General features: G+C 42.3%; 1 protein-coding gene across 1 annotated transcript in view; it reads left to right on the forward strand.

Annotated features, from left to right (window-relative positions):
- CEP192 (centrosomal protein 192) overlaps positions 1-16,545 on the forward strand; it is a gene marked incomplete at its 5' end in the record, with an annotated part of 58,077 nt that overhangs the window by 11,906 nt on the left and 29,626 nt on the right. Inside the window, 15 exons of the mRNA XM_079943041.1 lie at positions 756-1,629; positions 2,581-2,729; positions 4,157-4,387; positions 5,750-5,875; positions 6,068-6,211; positions 6,313-6,376; positions 6,798-6,937; positions 7,037-7,129; positions 7,682-7,800; positions 8,723-8,899; positions 10,195-10,285; positions 10,478-10,654; positions 13,732-13,992; positions 14,250-14,365; positions 15,892-16,001. Coding sequence (XP_079799167.1) covers positions 756-1,629; positions 2,581-2,729; positions 4,157-4,387; positions 5,750-5,875; positions 6,068-6,211; positions 6,313-6,376; positions 6,798-6,937; positions 7,037-7,129; positions 7,682-7,800; positions 8,723-8,899; positions 10,195-10,285; positions 10,478-10,654; positions 13,732-13,992; positions 14,250-14,365; positions 15,892-16,001 — 2,872 coding nt within the window. The remainder of the gene's footprint in view (positions 1-755; positions 1,630-2,580; positions 2,730-4,156; positions 4,388-5,749; positions 5,876-6,067; positions 6,212-6,312; positions 6,377-6,797; positions 6,938-7,036; positions 7,130-7,681; positions 7,801-8,722; positions 8,900-10,194; positions 10,286-10,477; positions 10,655-13,731; positions 13,993-14,249; positions 14,366-15,891; positions 16,002-16,545) is intronic.

A 16,545-nucleotide genomic window follows, 5' to 3' on the forward strand; every position in this document is an offset into this window, starting at 1 on the left:
GGTGGCGAGTCCAGTGAAGCTTGGTGGGAGGACTGTCTGGAATCAGGCATGGGGGAGGCAGGGAATTGCAAAACACGCTGCATTTGAGAGCCCCCAAGAAGTTTGGAATGGCTTCGGTGAATCATCTACATGGAGGAGGGGAGGCCAGACCACGACATCGTGGATGTAACATTTGGGAGTTTGAAGGCTCTTAAGTAGGACACAGACCTGCTCTGTGTTGTTTTGAAAGCTCCTTGCAGTGGAGGAGGCACTGAGGGGTGAAGTTAGAACCAGGAGGATTTGACACCAGACGGCCGGAGTTGTCAGGCGAGGGGCAGCACAGGCTCAGGCCAGGGTCATGGCCATGGGGGTGGGAGGGAAGCAGAGAGGTCTGAGAGATTTGTGTGGGAGAAGCTAGAATTTTACTACCTAGGTGTGTTTCGTGAACGTGACAGTGTTCAGTTTGTAATGAGCTGCGTATGACTTGCAGTGTGCAGTGCAAGGCTCCTCCGCTAAGCTGTGCCTAAACCTACCCACTAAGTTACTAAACAAAACCACTCGTTTCTTGTCCTGTAAATTAGGAAGAACAATGAATGCAGATTTTCTAACTTTTAATCCTGCATTTCACAGCCACTGAAGTACTTTGTATAAGCCGTCCTTTTTTCGGAGAGGTAACATCATGTAGATCTCTATTCTTTGAGAGTATATCAGCATGGTTTGCATTTGTAGTACTCACTTTATCTGTGGATAATTTCTAAACATTTTTTGTCACACAGAGTGATGTCCCCAGTACGTTGAGCACCACAATTATTCAGGCCAGTCCAGTTCCATCTCAGGAGCAGGCTCCGGATAAGTTGAGAGAAAAAAGTCCATTTCAAAGTAGAGGAAAAGGAGCGTTACCGTATATTATCCAGAAGAACTTGGACACAGAAAAAGAAACTGAAACTGCTTCTCTGAGTAGTGAACTTGAAGATGTAAAACCGAACTTTAGATCGAGAAGAGAGCTTTCCTCCAAAAGCGAAGATCTGTCAGAAACCACTGTGGCAGGTGTGACCTCAAATCCCAGTGAACTGGACCAGGTCAGCCTGGCTCTGCCAAGGGAGTTGGGCCTTGGCCAGTGGGCCCTGCCAGCCACGCCGCGCCTCCCCGTGTCCCGCCAGGGGCCTGTGCCCGACAGTGGACGTGTGACTCCTGTAGACACGTCTGCTGCCGACAGTGCGTTCGTTGGCCAGGGCCCTCCCCAGACCTTCCCCAGCACCGAGGACTGCGGCCCTGCTCCCTCAAGGCAGCACGTGCCCACCTTGGGCCCCGCGCTCTCAGCACGCCGTCCCCTCCCAATGGCTCCCTGTGCCCAGCTGAGCTCAGGAGCACTGCCTCGGTGCCAGGCCGGCGGCGCCACAGCCTGTGGGCTCCCGGGAAACTGTCATCCTGCTGTCGTCACAGCAGAGCACGTCCAGAACTCTGTGGCCATGGGCTTTTGTCTTGGACAGAACATCAGCTCGGAGTTGTTGGCTGCCTCTTCCCTTTGTAACCCGTATTCTAACGCCTTCAATCAGAGTCTTCTAAGTACAGCCAAACCTTTTACTGTGCAGTCTCTTGGTCCAAACTGTGGAATTGATCCATGGGATTCAGGAGTGATGTCAGGATTTGGTAAGATGCTTTCTTCTCTGCTACTGCTTGTTGGTTGCTGCTATTTAAAAACTGAATTTTCTCAATTGGGACCATAAAACTAGTTTGTTTTAAGGAGATACTGATTAGCCTGAATTTCTTGTAAACTTTTCTCTTTATCCTGAATTTGGAACACAGACCATAACGTATTTCTGTGCAAGGGTCCCTGAGTGGCCTTAGAAAAACATAAAAACTTAACGCGGGTAAAACTCCCACTGCCTTTGTCTTTCTGTTTCTCTCTTGTGCTCCAAACTTGGAATTCTGTTGTTGGTTCAACTAGGAAACGTCTAGTATAGAATCACCCCCCTGAAGGAGGGAGTCTCCTGCCAGTTTTTAAGTCTTCAGGGGTGACTCGTGTGGGAGTGAGAGGCAGCACCCTTCCACTCCCGCCTGTAGTGGCTGAGCTGCCTGTGCTCGTGCTGATGGTCACTCTTGGGAGCAGAGCTTGGTGCTGTGCTTTCCTGACACGGTGCTCATGGCCACTGCAGCACGATCAGTTTTGCCTTCTTTTTCTTCTGAAGGAAATTCCACGATCACCCCATAAGAATGGTGAAAAGCTTGGTCATCATGTTAAAAATCAGTTAGAGCCTCCATCATTTCTCATTAGGTTAGGCAGTGGCTTATATTTATAGGAGAAAAAGGGAAGAGATTACTGATAGCAATAACATCTAAGAGTTGATTAGCTGTAAATTTTTTAGTTTGATCAGTTTTGATTGTTTTTCCTCATGGGCTGGTTGCCTCAGGAGAAAATTAGTGACCAGTCTCTGCTGAGGCGTATGCAGTGTTGGGGACTCCTATTTAGATCTGGGGCACTTTATAAAACCATAGCTCTCGGTGTCAACAGGTCGTCTTCTGTAAAAATTTCCATTTAACCAGTTGTGCTTTTGATGGGGTGTTGGGTATGCATTTTGACTCTGCTTTAACTCTACCCAGGGAAAGTAAGAGTGCCTGAGGAATTGAAGTTTCCTCATGCTTGCTGTATTGGCATCGCGTCACAAACCTACCTTAGTGTCCTGAATCCCGCCGACCGCTGGCTGCAGGTCAGCATCGGGGTCCTCAGTGTTAGTGTCAACGGTGAAAAGGTGAGCTTTCTGTGTCTTTCTCCTCTGACTTAGCGATTGCAGTACAATTAATGCTGAAGCTCTCCTTTGCCTAGTATTAGTACTTCCTTTTATACCAGGGAGCATGTCCACCACCATATACTTTGCACAGAATCGTTGGAATCGTATCTTTTTCTTGGTTCCCCTTTTGTTGCAGTACTTCCAGTGAAAGTGAAATCTGAATGTGTTTCTCAGATTTCATCAGGTGTTACTATTTATTTATTAACCGTTATGTTTCATTGTTACTTGTTTATAAAATCATGTAAATGTGCTTTTTGTGCTGTCGGCTTAAACCACTGACTGGAGCTCCAAGTTTCTGGTCTCTATGCGTTGTTTTTGTTAAATGTGATTGAGTATAAGTTATTGTCGTTTATTCCAAAGGGAAAAAAAAAAGAAACAAGTTACTCTTGCACCCTGTGCCTTCATTTAGTAAGTTAATTTATCTGATCATGTTCTTACATGATCTTTTGAAATACCTGGAAACACAGTTTTAACATTAGAGCAGGGGTCTCTCGCATGATCAGTTAAAGCTGCTGAGGTTCTAGACTCTAGACCCTGTGGGCCTTGGTGAGTAGGGAGAGTGGGAAAGAAGGTCAGCAGCTTCTTGCAGACAAACATTGGTGGACGGGTTTACTCTCCCCTCTTACGTCCTAGTGATAACCTTGATTTACTTGATAAAATAAGACTGTCTTCTCTCCCTCTCCCTTTCCCCAGCTTTTCCCCTCTGATCCTGAGGGTAGAGGAAAGGCAGGTGATTGGAGGAAAGGGTTGAGGGTGAAAGGTGGTGAGATTGGAGGCCTTTTTAGGAGCATGTAGGAAGTAATGATGTCTCTGGAAGTGGGAGTAGAAAAGAAGATCCCTGTTCACAGTGAGGAGGGAGAGATTGGAGTGAGTCAGAATCGTAGACTTGGAGGCCTGACAGTGAACCTTGGAGATCAGTCTAACCCCCTACGTTACACAGCTGCAGAGACCAGGTCCCAGGTGATGTCCAGGGTGGGAGACAGGTCCCAGGGTGATGTCCAAGGCTGGAGGTGCTGCCATTTTCAGCACCCTTTTCAAAAAAAGTGAAGGTAAAAATAACGTATCTTCAAAAGTCCTTATGGGAGTTCCCTCGTGGTCCAGTGGTTAGGACTTGGTGCTTTCACTGCTGTGGTCCAGGTTCAGTCCCTGGTTGGGAACTAAGATCCCACAAGCTGTGTGGCATGGCCCAAAAAAAAAATTCCTTATAATTTTGACTAACTGTATTTTCCAGGTAATGAGTTATGAGGCCTGGGTATTTTTCAAGAGCTAACATATCTAGATTTGGTAGTTTGAGTGACTATGAAAAGGGATCTTAAACTAGTTGGTTCTTCTTCCTGATTTTCATTGTGAAGTTATTTCTTAACGGACCATGTGGCTCTTCTTTTAAGGTGGATCTTTCAGCTTATCCTTGTTTAGTTTTCAAGAATAAAGTCATCATAAGACCTCATGCCACAGAAGAGATAAAAGTGCTCTTCATACCGTCTGATCCTGGGATTTTCCGATGTATATTCAGCATTGCTTCTTGGCCGTTTTCAGCTGACGCAGAGACAGTGGCACAGGCAGAAGCACTGGCAAGCAGGGTTGTCCTCACCGCCATTGCCGAGACCCCCGTGATCGAGGTGACTGTTTGTAAGCAGGTCTTTGTCATACCTGGCATTTTAATGAGGCTGTTCAACCTTAGAAGTAAAATTTGGGTAAAATGAATTTGTGGATGAATGTGCCAAAAGTTATAACTGAGCTAAACATTACTCTTAATATTTTCTTATTCCAAAATTTAAAATTATTTCTGGAATTCCCTGGCGGTCCAGTGGTTAGGACTCTGCGCTTATACTGCCGAGGGTGCGGGTTCAGTCCCTGGTCAGGGAACTAAGATCCGGCAAGCCGCACAGCGAGGCCAAAAAAATTAAGATTATTTCTTTTGTTTTATAGAAGCACAGATATGCTCGCTAAGATGTTTGTAAGCAAAGTATAACGTTAAACCCTATTTTCCAGCTGGTTTCCATCATATAGTTTGATGTGTGTGGAGGAAAACACCACATTCAGATTATCCTCTTTTCTGTACCTGAAGACTGCTCACTGAAAAATTTCCTCTTGTACAGTTGCTCATTTTCTGGAAGTGAAAGAAATTGGGTCTAGCCAGGTTGGGGCAACAAAATGCTTGTGGGATTGCAGGCCTCTTTAGGACACTGGCTGTCAGCCCTGGCTGCACATCGGAATAACTGGGGTTTGTTTTTTAAAAAAATTTTAATTAATTAATTTATTTTTTGGCTGCATTGGGTCTTTGTTGCTGTGCGCAGGCTTTCTCTAGTTGCAGTGAGCGGGGGCTACTCTTCGTTGTGGTGTGTGGGCTTCTCATTGTGATGGGTTCTCTTGTTGCGGAGCACGGGCTCTAGGCGTGCAGGATTCAGAAGTTGTGGCACAACAGGCTCAGTAGTTGTGGCTCTCGGGCTCTAGAGCACAGGCTCAGTAGTTGTGGCACATGGGCTTAGTTGCTCCGAGGCATGTGGCATCTTCCCGGACCAGGGCTCGAACCCGTGTCCCTTGCATTGGCAGGCGGATTCTTAACCGCTGCGCCACCAGCGAAGTCCCTAGATATTATTGTAAACATTTTCAGTGTTGTCAGAGTTTGGACTAAATCCAAAAATGCCCACATATGTTTTGGAGGGAATTGAGAAGTCGGTAGTATAACAGTAGAGCTAGTGGAAGGGAGGCTGTGTGTTTTGTAAAGTTGTCAGTTTGTCTTCTCACAGTAACGCAGCTAAGCTGTTGCTTTGTTCTGTAGTGTATTTGGGTACGTGGACTACCTCAGAAAAATAATTTACTTGTGTTGAAAATAGGAATTGTAAAATAGCCCCAGGAGTCTTAGGTAAGTTTACCTGTAATGTTGACTATTTGTGGCTGGAAAGGGCAGTGATGTGAACATAAGCTGTGATATTTATTAATATATTGTTTTTATAAATCCCTTTTTTCCCATAATTTAGGTAGAAACAGAAAAGAAAGATGTTCTTGATTTTGGTGACTTGACTTATGGAAGCTGGAAAGCTCTGCCTTTAAAGCTGGTAAACAAGACGCACGCCAACATCCCAATTAGACTCATTATTAATGCTGTAAGTACTGTGCTCGGGGAGGAAACCTTTACAGAGCACACTGACTTAGAGTTGTAGATGCAGCTAGTAGAATCCTTGGCTAACTTCTCTTAGGAAAGTAGATATTTTTGTTAAGGATCTTTGAACAAATTTAGCATCACACCAACATGACACCATTGGCTCTACTGAAGCGGCTTCTCCTGTTTCTGACAGAACGCCATAGCCTGGCGCTGCTTCACCTTTTCCAAGGAGCCCATCCACACAGCTCTGAAAGCTGTTCCTTATGCCCATGCGATTGCTCAGCTGGCCGCCCCCTCGGTGATCAACCATCTGATGCCTGCCAGCGATGACGGACAGGTGAGCTGGGGGATTGAAGGACTGATTTAGAATTAAGGAGGAAGTTAAGTTTCCAACTACTTTTCTTTCACTGTGTATGAAAATATTTTTTTATTTTACAGGATCCAGAATTTCTGATAATTTGGGTTCTTTTCCATAGTCCAAAGAAACAGATGACTTCTTCAGGTATCATGTTTACGTTTTATGGGATTTTCTTTACTCCGTAGCTAAATAAACTACAAAGTTGAGGCTTATTTCTCCTGTCAGTAAATTGTCAAATATTTATTGTAATTTGTCAGATATTTTATGTTGTTCTCAAGCTGGGCAGAGAGCATGCTGTTTTGGGTCAAACCCATCCAATTCTGGATAATCCAAGCAAGTACCACTGAAAACGTTTTGGGGTCTTTTCTGTTAATTGATGTTACCTCCTCTACCAATTAGATGTTTTCTTCCTTTTTCTCCTCCACTCATTTCTGTTCCTCTCTGAGTTCTTTAAACAGTCATTTTAAGATTTTTTTGTGCCCCCTGATGGCATAGTGTTGGGCCATGTGTGGCATTTAGAATTAAATAACTCTGGTGTCTGAACTAAAAGAATGACCTTTTACAGAGATTCTAGACTCAGCAGAAGAATTCTTGGCAAGAGTTGATATAGAAGTTGATAGTCCAAACCCTACACCAGTCATTAAAAGTATCAATCTTCGAGCAAGAACAGGAATAGCCAGGATACACGCTCCGAGAGACCTACAGGTACCCTAAACTCCTCACTTTGCTGTTACTTTATGTTCAGGTTGATTTCATTCCAAGTGTGACATTTTTAAAACATGCCTGTTTTACCCCATCCTCTAGACTATGCACTTGTTTGCCAGTGTGGCTTCCTCAACAAGGCAGTACTTACCTTTGAAAAATGCTGGGAATATTGATGTCCACTTGGACATCAAGGTAAGAATTTGTGTCTGAGGCTGTAACTTATTTCCTCGGGCTGAGACTGTGAGTGTCTCCTTGGGTTCTGAAGGTTGCTCTGCTGTTGACCTTGTTCAAGGGCTGGGGGCATTGGCAGGGGTGGTCAGACAGAAGAATCTGAGCCCGGGCTTTCAGAGCTGGTGTTACACGAGCATAAAACAGATGGTTAGGAAGTTCAGCTGGGATGTCTAATGTAATAGGTACAAGAACCAAGCTCTAGATTAGTTCCTGAAGACCGAGTCATCCTGTGGCTGGGTGGAGGAGAGGGAGCCACATGTGTAGACATCATTTCTGAGTTGTGTGGCTGAGTGAGGGGGTGTTGGTGGCCAGGAATTAGGGATGGGGCAGGGGATAGTTTGTTATGGAAGAGAAGAAAGATGTATCCTTTCCAAGAAAGTAAGATGGCGGGGCATTGCTGGGCAGGGAGGGAGTAGAATACCCAGTTGTGGTCAGTGAGAGAGACAAGGCACGTGAGTGTGTGAAAGCCATGTCTGCAGGTCAGCGTTGACTTATAATTATGTAAATACTTAGATCCCAGATCAAGGAAGTCACTTTTCAGTGGATCCAGAGAAACTATTCCTTAAACCTGGAGAAGAGCACGAAGTTATAGTTTCATTTTCTCCAAAGGATCCCAAAGCCTGTGAGGAAAGGTAACGTAGGACTGTTGATCATGGCGAATTTGTGCTTATTTAGGTGTGCTCCGGTCCACAGCCTGAGGGACAGAGTACACGCCTCACCTCGCCTATACAGCACCGCTTCACCTCTTTCCTTTAGCCTCAGATCTTTCTGCTTACTGAAAATCTCCTTTTAAACCAGCTAGCTGACTAGAAAGTAAGAAATCACTATTTTCAAGTATATTCTAACAAAAGTAAATAATAACACGTCAATCTTGATGTTTCTCACTAACTTCTTCTCTCTCACCAAGGAAATCTTCAGTTGACCTTGTCAGTTGTTAAAGATACAACTGACAGTTGTATCTTTTCCAGGCCAGTGACTTTTTGGCACCCAAATCATAAGTGAATATCACTTTACAGTGGTCGGAGCACCCTTGTCACCAGCTTTTGAACTTGCTTGATAAATGTAGCTTAGCCCGCTGTCCTCAGACGCACGTGGCCCATCCCCTGCCTGATTGCCGAGCCCCCTGCCTGATTGCTGAGCCCCCTGACTGGTTCCTGAGCCCCCGAGTGCCTCACTGTCCTCCGCCTGCTTGGCCCTGGGTGCAGAGGTGCTGGCTGCTCGGACGCGAACACTTGTGCCGGGAGGACTCGCCTGCACCTGCCCACCGGGGTAGCACCCCCACCCAGGAGGCTTTCCTCATCCCTTCCCAGATCCCTCCCTGTCTCCTGTGACCCATACACTTCTCTCCCGCTGTGCTCATGGCATGGGCCTGTGGCATGTACCCGTCTCCTTCTCTGTCTGTTTTCTCCTCTGGAATGTAAGCTGTGAGGGTGAGAATGCAGTGTAGCCTCAGCACCGACCAGCTCAGTCTCTTGGACGAAGGAAGCGCATAGGACAATAGTTGTCAAAAGAATTGAATTCTGAATATTGAACTTAGATGGTTTTCTTTGTTAGGATCTTGAAAATATTTGTGCAGTCGTTTGGCCCTCAGTATGAAGTGATGTTAAAAGGTGAAGTAGTTTCTTCAGGAAACAAGCCTCTGACGCCTGCATCTTGCTGCTCAGATATTCCTTTGATTTTATCCAACAAGCAGTTTCTGGCGTGGGGAGGTGTCCCCCTGGGCAGGACACAGTGAGTATACACTGTAGCTGTTATCACATAATGCTAGTCTTCCCTGTGTTGATGATGACCATGTTAATGTTTTTAGAATTGAAATAAAACTATCATATTCATTATTCATCCCATCATGAATACAAATTTTTTAGTAAATTTTTAACCTATTTTTAAAATACAAGCCAAAAAAATTAGGTTTCAGTTTTCTTAAGCTCTGGTGAATTCTGTGCTGATGACCAAACTTAGGCAATTAAGTGTGTCTTGGTTCCTTCTCTGGAAAGCCCTGGGGACTGGTGGGAAGAAGAAATAATCAGAGATGTTGCATCTATTTAAGGAGTTAGAGTCTAGTTGATGAAGGGGCATGTGTTCTTTACGCAGCTCTCAGTGAAGACCCCTCTCAGCTAGGCTCCTGAAATGTCCTGCATGGCCGTGAGTTTGAGGAACTGTGCCCTCCTCAGTAGCTCCTATGCCCGTGCAGTCAGTCCATCTTTAAACATTGTACTTGGTTTTAATTGGCTTTGTTTTTATGAAAAAAATATTTTTCAGAAAGTCTTTCCCAACCATTGTACTCAGGTGTGCTGATAACCAAAGGTCTTTGATTTTATTCTGAGGTTAAACTCAGCAACCTTTCCCTTTTAACACAAATGCACAAGGCATAGACCACAGCTTAAATAATTTAACTGCCAGTCTTCAAAATTTGAGTAAAGTGGAGATTTATTCATGTATTCTGTATTCTCTAATGAAGAGAGGATTCATATATTTTCAAAGACTGAAGGATTTTCATCCTGTGAGCCAGTTGCTATTCATACATCCATTCTACTTGCACTGTAAGTTTTTTTAAAGTAAGATTAGTTCAGTATGCTGTTTAAAAGACTACTTTGTGCAAATGAGTCTCTTAAAGTAAAAAATCTGAGCAATGTGCTTAGGACCCTTGTTTCCACGAAAGATAGGTTTTGGAGCTGAGGATGGTATTGACTTTAATGACTTAATGAATTTGGTAATCTGAATTTTCATTGATTACTATTTTATAAGACAGATAATTCCTATACATAGAGAATGAATAATAAGGGCAGCTAAGGAGCTATAACAGGAGAGAGACTAAACCCAAAATCTTCTCTGATAAGGTGAGTCTTGAGCATACGTTCTCACAAATGTAGAGTTCTGGGACTGTGGAGGCACTTCCAGGCTGCTCAAGGGGCCTGTGCAGTCAGTCCATCTCCAAACACTGCAGTCAGTTTTAATTGGCTTTGTTTTTATGATTGTAGCAATATCCATGGAGGAAAACCACATTTAAGTTGTGTCATTGTTTCTAGGCTTCAGAAACTAGCTTTAAGAAATAATTCCACATCTTCAGCCCAACATTTACGACTGCTCATTAGAGGACAAGACCAGGACTGCTTTCAGGTTTGTGGAGTGCATGGCTCTGTTCTGTTTCACGTTCTCTCTAGATCCAGGACACTTAACACTTAACATCTAGATACATGACACTTAATGTAGGCCATCCTGTGTTCTTAATCTTCGAGGAGTTCATGTTAATGGTATGTTTTATTTGTGCTGCTGCTCTGTTTAATGCAGAGATTTTTTTTTTAATTGTAGTTTCAGCACACTTTTGGTTCAGAAGAGCGATTGACCAGTAACTGTGAGATCAGGATTCGTCCAAAAGAAGACATTTACATCTCTGTGTTGTTTGCACCTACTCGATTATCTTGTATGTTGGCCAAACTAGAAATTAAACAACTTGGAATTCGATCACAACCAGGCTTTAAGTTCACGGTAAGATAATTTTATAGCTTTTTTTTCCCTCCCATGGAGTTTATGACATGTTGTAACTATTGGTTAAATATTGGTAAATTACATATACTCTGCTTTTTATAAGTCAAAATATGTGATTACCTAGATTTACAAACAAGTTAGGGAGTAATTATATACCTTGTAGGATTACCCTATTTTAAAAGTAGCCACCAGAGTATTCCTGTAAGTAATGGTCTTGTCTAATGCTTGTAAGTTTCATTTCGGTTTGAAAATTTTGAAATGTACTCAACTTTTCAGAAATCCATTTTTTGGTAAATCCAGATGGAAATGTTTAAGATGTTGACTTTCCAAGTAAATTTTATTCTTTCAATTCAGCAAAGTATCTATTGACGTCATTTGTTAGACTCTGTTCCGTACACCAGGGATACAAAGACAAGAGCTTTTCTATTTTGTTTCTTCCCAGCATAATTTCAAAAGATTTCAAGTCATTTCTTCAGCTAGATTCAGGGCACTAAGAGAGAAAAATGATGAATCCTGGAGGAGAGGAAAGAAGGACAGGGTAGTCGGATGAAGCCTGAGCTCCCTGAAAGTAGCTAACATCCAAGCAATTAGTTGGCAGTGGGGCTGGGACTACGATGTTGGTCGTTTCCTAGTGTCAGAGTGGATGTGTGATAAATTACAAGATTAACAACACCTAGAAGTTTTTTTTAAAAAGGATGGATATTTATGGCAAATTTACCTTTATTTGATGCTGGAGCTGGACACGCTCTCTGTGGAGCTCTTCACATGGCCCCATGAGCTTTGGTGGGGAGAGGTGTTAAAAGGTGTAAATGGCCATTTTCAGAATGAGGCCTGCAGAGCAGCGGTTCTCAACCAGAGACTGTTTCACCATCCAGGGGATACTTGGTAATTTCTGGAGACATTTGTGGTTGTCACACTGGAAGTGGGAAAAGATACAACTGGCACCTGGTGAGTAGAGGCCAGGGGTGCAGCCAGACACCCACACTGCACAGGGCTCCCCATGTCTAATGGCGCAGCCCAAGGGCCATTGTGCCGAGGCTGAGAACCCTGCTCTAGATGGATTTTATTTTATTTTATTTATTTTTATTATTTTATTTTATTTATGTTACGTTACGAGGCTTGCGGGATCTTAGTTTCCAGACCAGGGATTGAACCCGGGCCCCCGGCAGTGTAAGTGCAGAGTCCTAACCACTGGACCACCAGGGAAGTCCCTGAGAAGCCTGCTCTAGAGCAGCAGTTTCTCTGGTTGAAACTTTGGGTCAGTGGGCATTAGTCAAATTTCATTTTATTTAATCATTCTTTTTTTTTTTTTTTTTTTTTTTTTTTGCGGCACACGGGCCTCTCACTGCTGCGGCCTCTCCCGTTGCAGAGCACAGGCTCTGGACGCAGAGGCTCAGTGGCCATGGCTCACGGGCCCAGCCGCTCTGCGGCATGTGGGATCCCCCCGGACCGGGGCACGAACCCTTGTCCCCTGCATTGGCAGGTGGACTCTCAACCACTGCGCCACCAGGGAAGCCCTAATCATTCTTTTTCTTAACCTTTTAGTCAGTAATTGTTTGTGACTCCCTTAGACTTTTTTCTTTTTAATTTATTTATTTGTTTGTTTTTATTTTTGGCTGTGTTGGGTTGTCGTTGCTGTGGGCGGGGCTTTCTCTAGTTGTGGCAAGGGGGTGCTGCTCTCGTTGTGGAGCACGGGCTCTAGGCGCACAGGTTTCAGTAGTCGTGGCACGTGGGCTCAGTAGTTGTGGCTTGCGGGCTCTTTAGCGCAGGCTCGGTACTTGTGGCGCACGGGCTTAGTTGCTTCGCAGCATGTGGGATCTTCCCGGCCTAGGGATCGAAGCCATGTCCCCTGCATTAGCAGGCAGATTCTTAACAACTGCGCCAACAGGGAAGCCCCCTCCTTAGACTTTGAAAATATAGGAAGAACACTGATTTTGAATTTTTTCAAAAGCTGACTTTCCCTGTTACTTTCTATTTTCTTGCCTAAGATTTACTTGCAAATCTCTGTGGGAAAAGAAAAATTAGAAACACTTTTGGCTCTTGGAACTAGCAGAGCTCACCCTGAATGAGGTGGGATTTGCAGGAACTTCACATCTGAAGCCCTTTAAAAATGCTGTTAATTTGTACTAAGGGGCAAGCAATACTGATTTTTGATCAGCCTGAATTTAATTTTTCAAAATGTTACTTAGTACATAACAACTTGAAATAAGCTACTGATGTTTTTAAGTTTGCAAAGGATTCTTTGGAACTTATTTCAATAATTAGGAATGAAAGCTCATTTTTAAGGGAATGCATGTCAAAGGGTATGAAACGTTTGTTTCCTAGCAGGGTACCTATTTCTTACATTCCTATTCATAGAGTTTGTTCTGTGAATCCTTGTTTCCTGGTAGTGCTGAGCCCCCTGGGAGCCTTGTAGCTCAAGGGTGGCCCTGGTCAGCACTGGAGCCTCCACTCTGCCCCTCGCTACCGGGTTGGCTGTGCTCTGAGGCTTGTTTGAGTTCTGGGCTTCTCTTTGGTCCCTTTGGTACAGTCCTCTGACTCTGCTAGATCGGAAGTTAACAGGATTATATGCTCATAGATATTTCTGCCCCCAAAACTTTTCATATTGAAAATTCACAATTATTGGGTATTTGAAAGAATTACATGGTGAACACTTGCATGCCCTACCACTTAGATTCTACAGTTAACATTGTGCTATATTTCTTTTATCATATATTTAACCGTCTATCAATTTATCTTATTTTATGCATTTCAGAGTAAATTATAAATACCAGTGTCTTTCATGCTGAACACTGCTTAAGCAAACATATCAATATTAATCTTTTTATTGTTCTTTTATCATCTAAGCTTGGCATATTGGAAGGTAAATAATTTTGTAGCTCATTGATTTGTTTTTCCCTTAAAACATAGTCCTTACTATAAGGCTAGAGATTGTGGGGAAGCTACTAGCCAAAGTACACAAAGCTTAATAATTTTAATTGTAGTAAATCTGTTTTTATTGTCTTCTCTGTCCGTAATTTAATCTATTTTCTGCTTACATAAAAATAATTTTGGATGTATGTGTTCTGTATTTTTAGATACCTTTGTCTGGATATGGAGGCACAAGTAACCTGATTTTGGAAGATGTTAAAAAGTTATCTGACAGTTACCTGGTAACAGTGAATGACTTAGTGCCTGGCAAAGAAAGTAGAATTGTTTTTTCTGTTCGTAACACTGGCTCTCGAGCAGCTTTTGTTAAAGCTGTAGGTTTTAAGGATTCTCAGAAAAAAGTTTTGCTGAATCCTCGAGTATTAAGGATTTTTCCAGACAAATTTGTGCTCAAGGAAAGAACACAAGAAGTAAGTATGAAAGTCTCTGCACTAAAAATATGAGCTTATTTTTAGGTTAAAGTAATAATTATGTATTTTATGGTGGAGAGCTAAAATCATATTTGAAAGGAACGTAGAAGTGGAAGGACTTATCTGATCTTGGAAATACTCTTCATGTGCATCTTTGTCTATAGTGACTGTTTGTGCTCCTGTGACAGTTTATTCAGAGTGAAATGACTTACTCAGAAATATTTAATATTCACTCCTGATTTTTTTCTTGGCATCAGGATGTTACTATAATATATAATCCATCAGACAGAGAAAACAATTGTAAAAACACCACAGAACTGTCAACTATATACTTTTTTGGTGGAGATGAAATTTCAAGACAGCAGTACCGAAGGTGGGTCACTTACCTTACATGATGGTGGGGACCATTCAGTGGAAATAAAGAGGCTGTGACAGTGGTTTGGGATTTGGAATTTATAGAAGATGTTTCACTACTTTTAGTGAACTGGCAGATGAAAAATCTTGGTAAAATTTGTGTGACCGATAAGCTACCTGTAGGAGAAATACAGGTAGAAATACCTGTAGGAAACTCGTCTGCAGGTTTCCTTGCAGTATCCTTTTCTGGACGTATATAGGGGCCTCTGCTCCTTTGCTCAGAGAGGACCTTGGACTTCATCGTAGGACGGTCTTTGTAATGATGGCAGATCAGTTTCAGAAAAGATTTAAGAACTACTGAAAAGAGTATATTGTGTAAACGCACCTGACTTGGAACATTTCTGGGAGTGTTGAGAATCATTTCAGAGGATCAAGCCATATTTTAGACGTGTGTAGGGTGTCTAACTCTAGCTACTTAAGCTTGTACTTGTAAAAAATTTGGTATATCTGATCTAAATGTAGTTTAATATGCTGGAATGTTGTCAACTTTATATTTAGGTCTAGGTGTGATTTAGACATTCTGTGTGTTGAATTCAGAGTTCTTGTGTCACAAAATCTTGTTTCCTAGCCTAAAGCTGAGTATGAGGTAAGTGAAGCTCCTGCCAGTTCATGGTTCGCAGGAAGTCATTGCCTCCCGGGAGGGCGGGCGTGTGCGTTGGCCAGTCTTTCCTTCTTCCAGTCCTTTGTGCTCTGCTGTGTTTTATTCTGATACACAGTTCAGGAAACTGTTTTATTTTTAATCTGTGAAAGACTGTTAGAATATTTAAGAAGAGTTTAGTGATGAGTTGCTACATGATGATAGCACAGACCTGAAGTGAAGAGCTCAACTTTGAATGTGGTTTTTTCTCTCAGTTGAGTATTTTAGAAATAGAAACTGGCATTTAGAGAAATTAGATCACAAGTTTTTTGGTTTTTTTCCTTTCTTTCTACTGGGATATAGAAATCAGCGTACTCCTTTATAACTCCTCTTTGCCATTAATTTATAGTAATGAGATTTCTTTCGTTTGTGAACATCTGTGTTTTATAGAGAAATTTACTTTTTAGTTCTCTCACCTCAAAATTCTCTAGAAGAGGTCAAAGTAACAGAATTACATGGTAATTTAAATATTCCCTTCTGATGTTTTATTTGTATCATTTTCTTGGCTTATTTTTTCTGAGACAAATTTCTAACTGACCAAATTTTCACAAATAATGAAAATGTATGACCCGAAAAGAATCTAATTTTATCTTTTTTCTACTCTTCTGTTAGGAAGTGGTTGATTTGATGTGTTTAACTGAAACTGATGATTGTACTACCATGTATAACTTTTAAGGGAATTTCCAAAACAAGGGTTTTTTTTTTTCAATTACTTATATTGGGATTTAGGACATAATACCTATGAAGTAATGTATCATGTTAGTGGGATTTTCCAGATGCATGAATAAAATCTAATTAAGGTTATTTTGTATGTATAAACGACTTCTGAATAAAATCTCTACTGGCAGAGCCATGCTGCACACACCAGGGGTGAGGAAGCAGGTCCTTCCCACCCAGAGCATGCTGCAGAACATCGACTTCGCGGAAGCATTTCAGGACGAGCTGCTCGTAACTGAAGGTAGGAATTTCAACGTATTTTAAATCTTCTGGGTCCAGTGTGTGAGGAGGAAGAGTGTTAGCTTAGATGTGGTATCAGGCTGAATTTGAGTCACAGCTTTACTCTATGACTTTGGACAGATTACATCACTGAAATTCAGTTTCCTTAGCTGTAAAATGAGAGGAATAATGTCTGTGTTCTCTACACAGAGTTGTTGTGAAGATCAGATGAGAGGGCTTTGCCTTGTAAATGTTAGATGTTATTAATATGTTATTGCACCTAGTCTTTGGGTGGACTTGTGAATAGAGGAGGAGAACGGTTATGATTAAACTCAAGTTATTACGTTTAAGATTTCATGATTGCAAACTTACACTCATTTTGAGATTTCTCTGCTCTTGTGACTGCTGTGCAATTTATGGAGGATGTGATAGTGGTAGTGTGACTCTAATCTAGATGTTTAGCCCTATTTGAGCTGAGCAATTCAGGTATTTAATGGTATCTATGACTCATACAAAATATAAGAATGGAAACATGCAAATTGTGTAAAAGTATGTGTACAGATTCT

The sequence above is a fragment of the Stenella coeruleoalba genome (assembly GCF_951394435.1).
Source record: "Stenella coeruleoalba genome assembly, chromosome: 14".
NCBI lineage: Eukaryota > Metazoa > Chordata > Mammalia > Artiodactyla > Delphinidae > Stenella > Stenella coeruleoalba.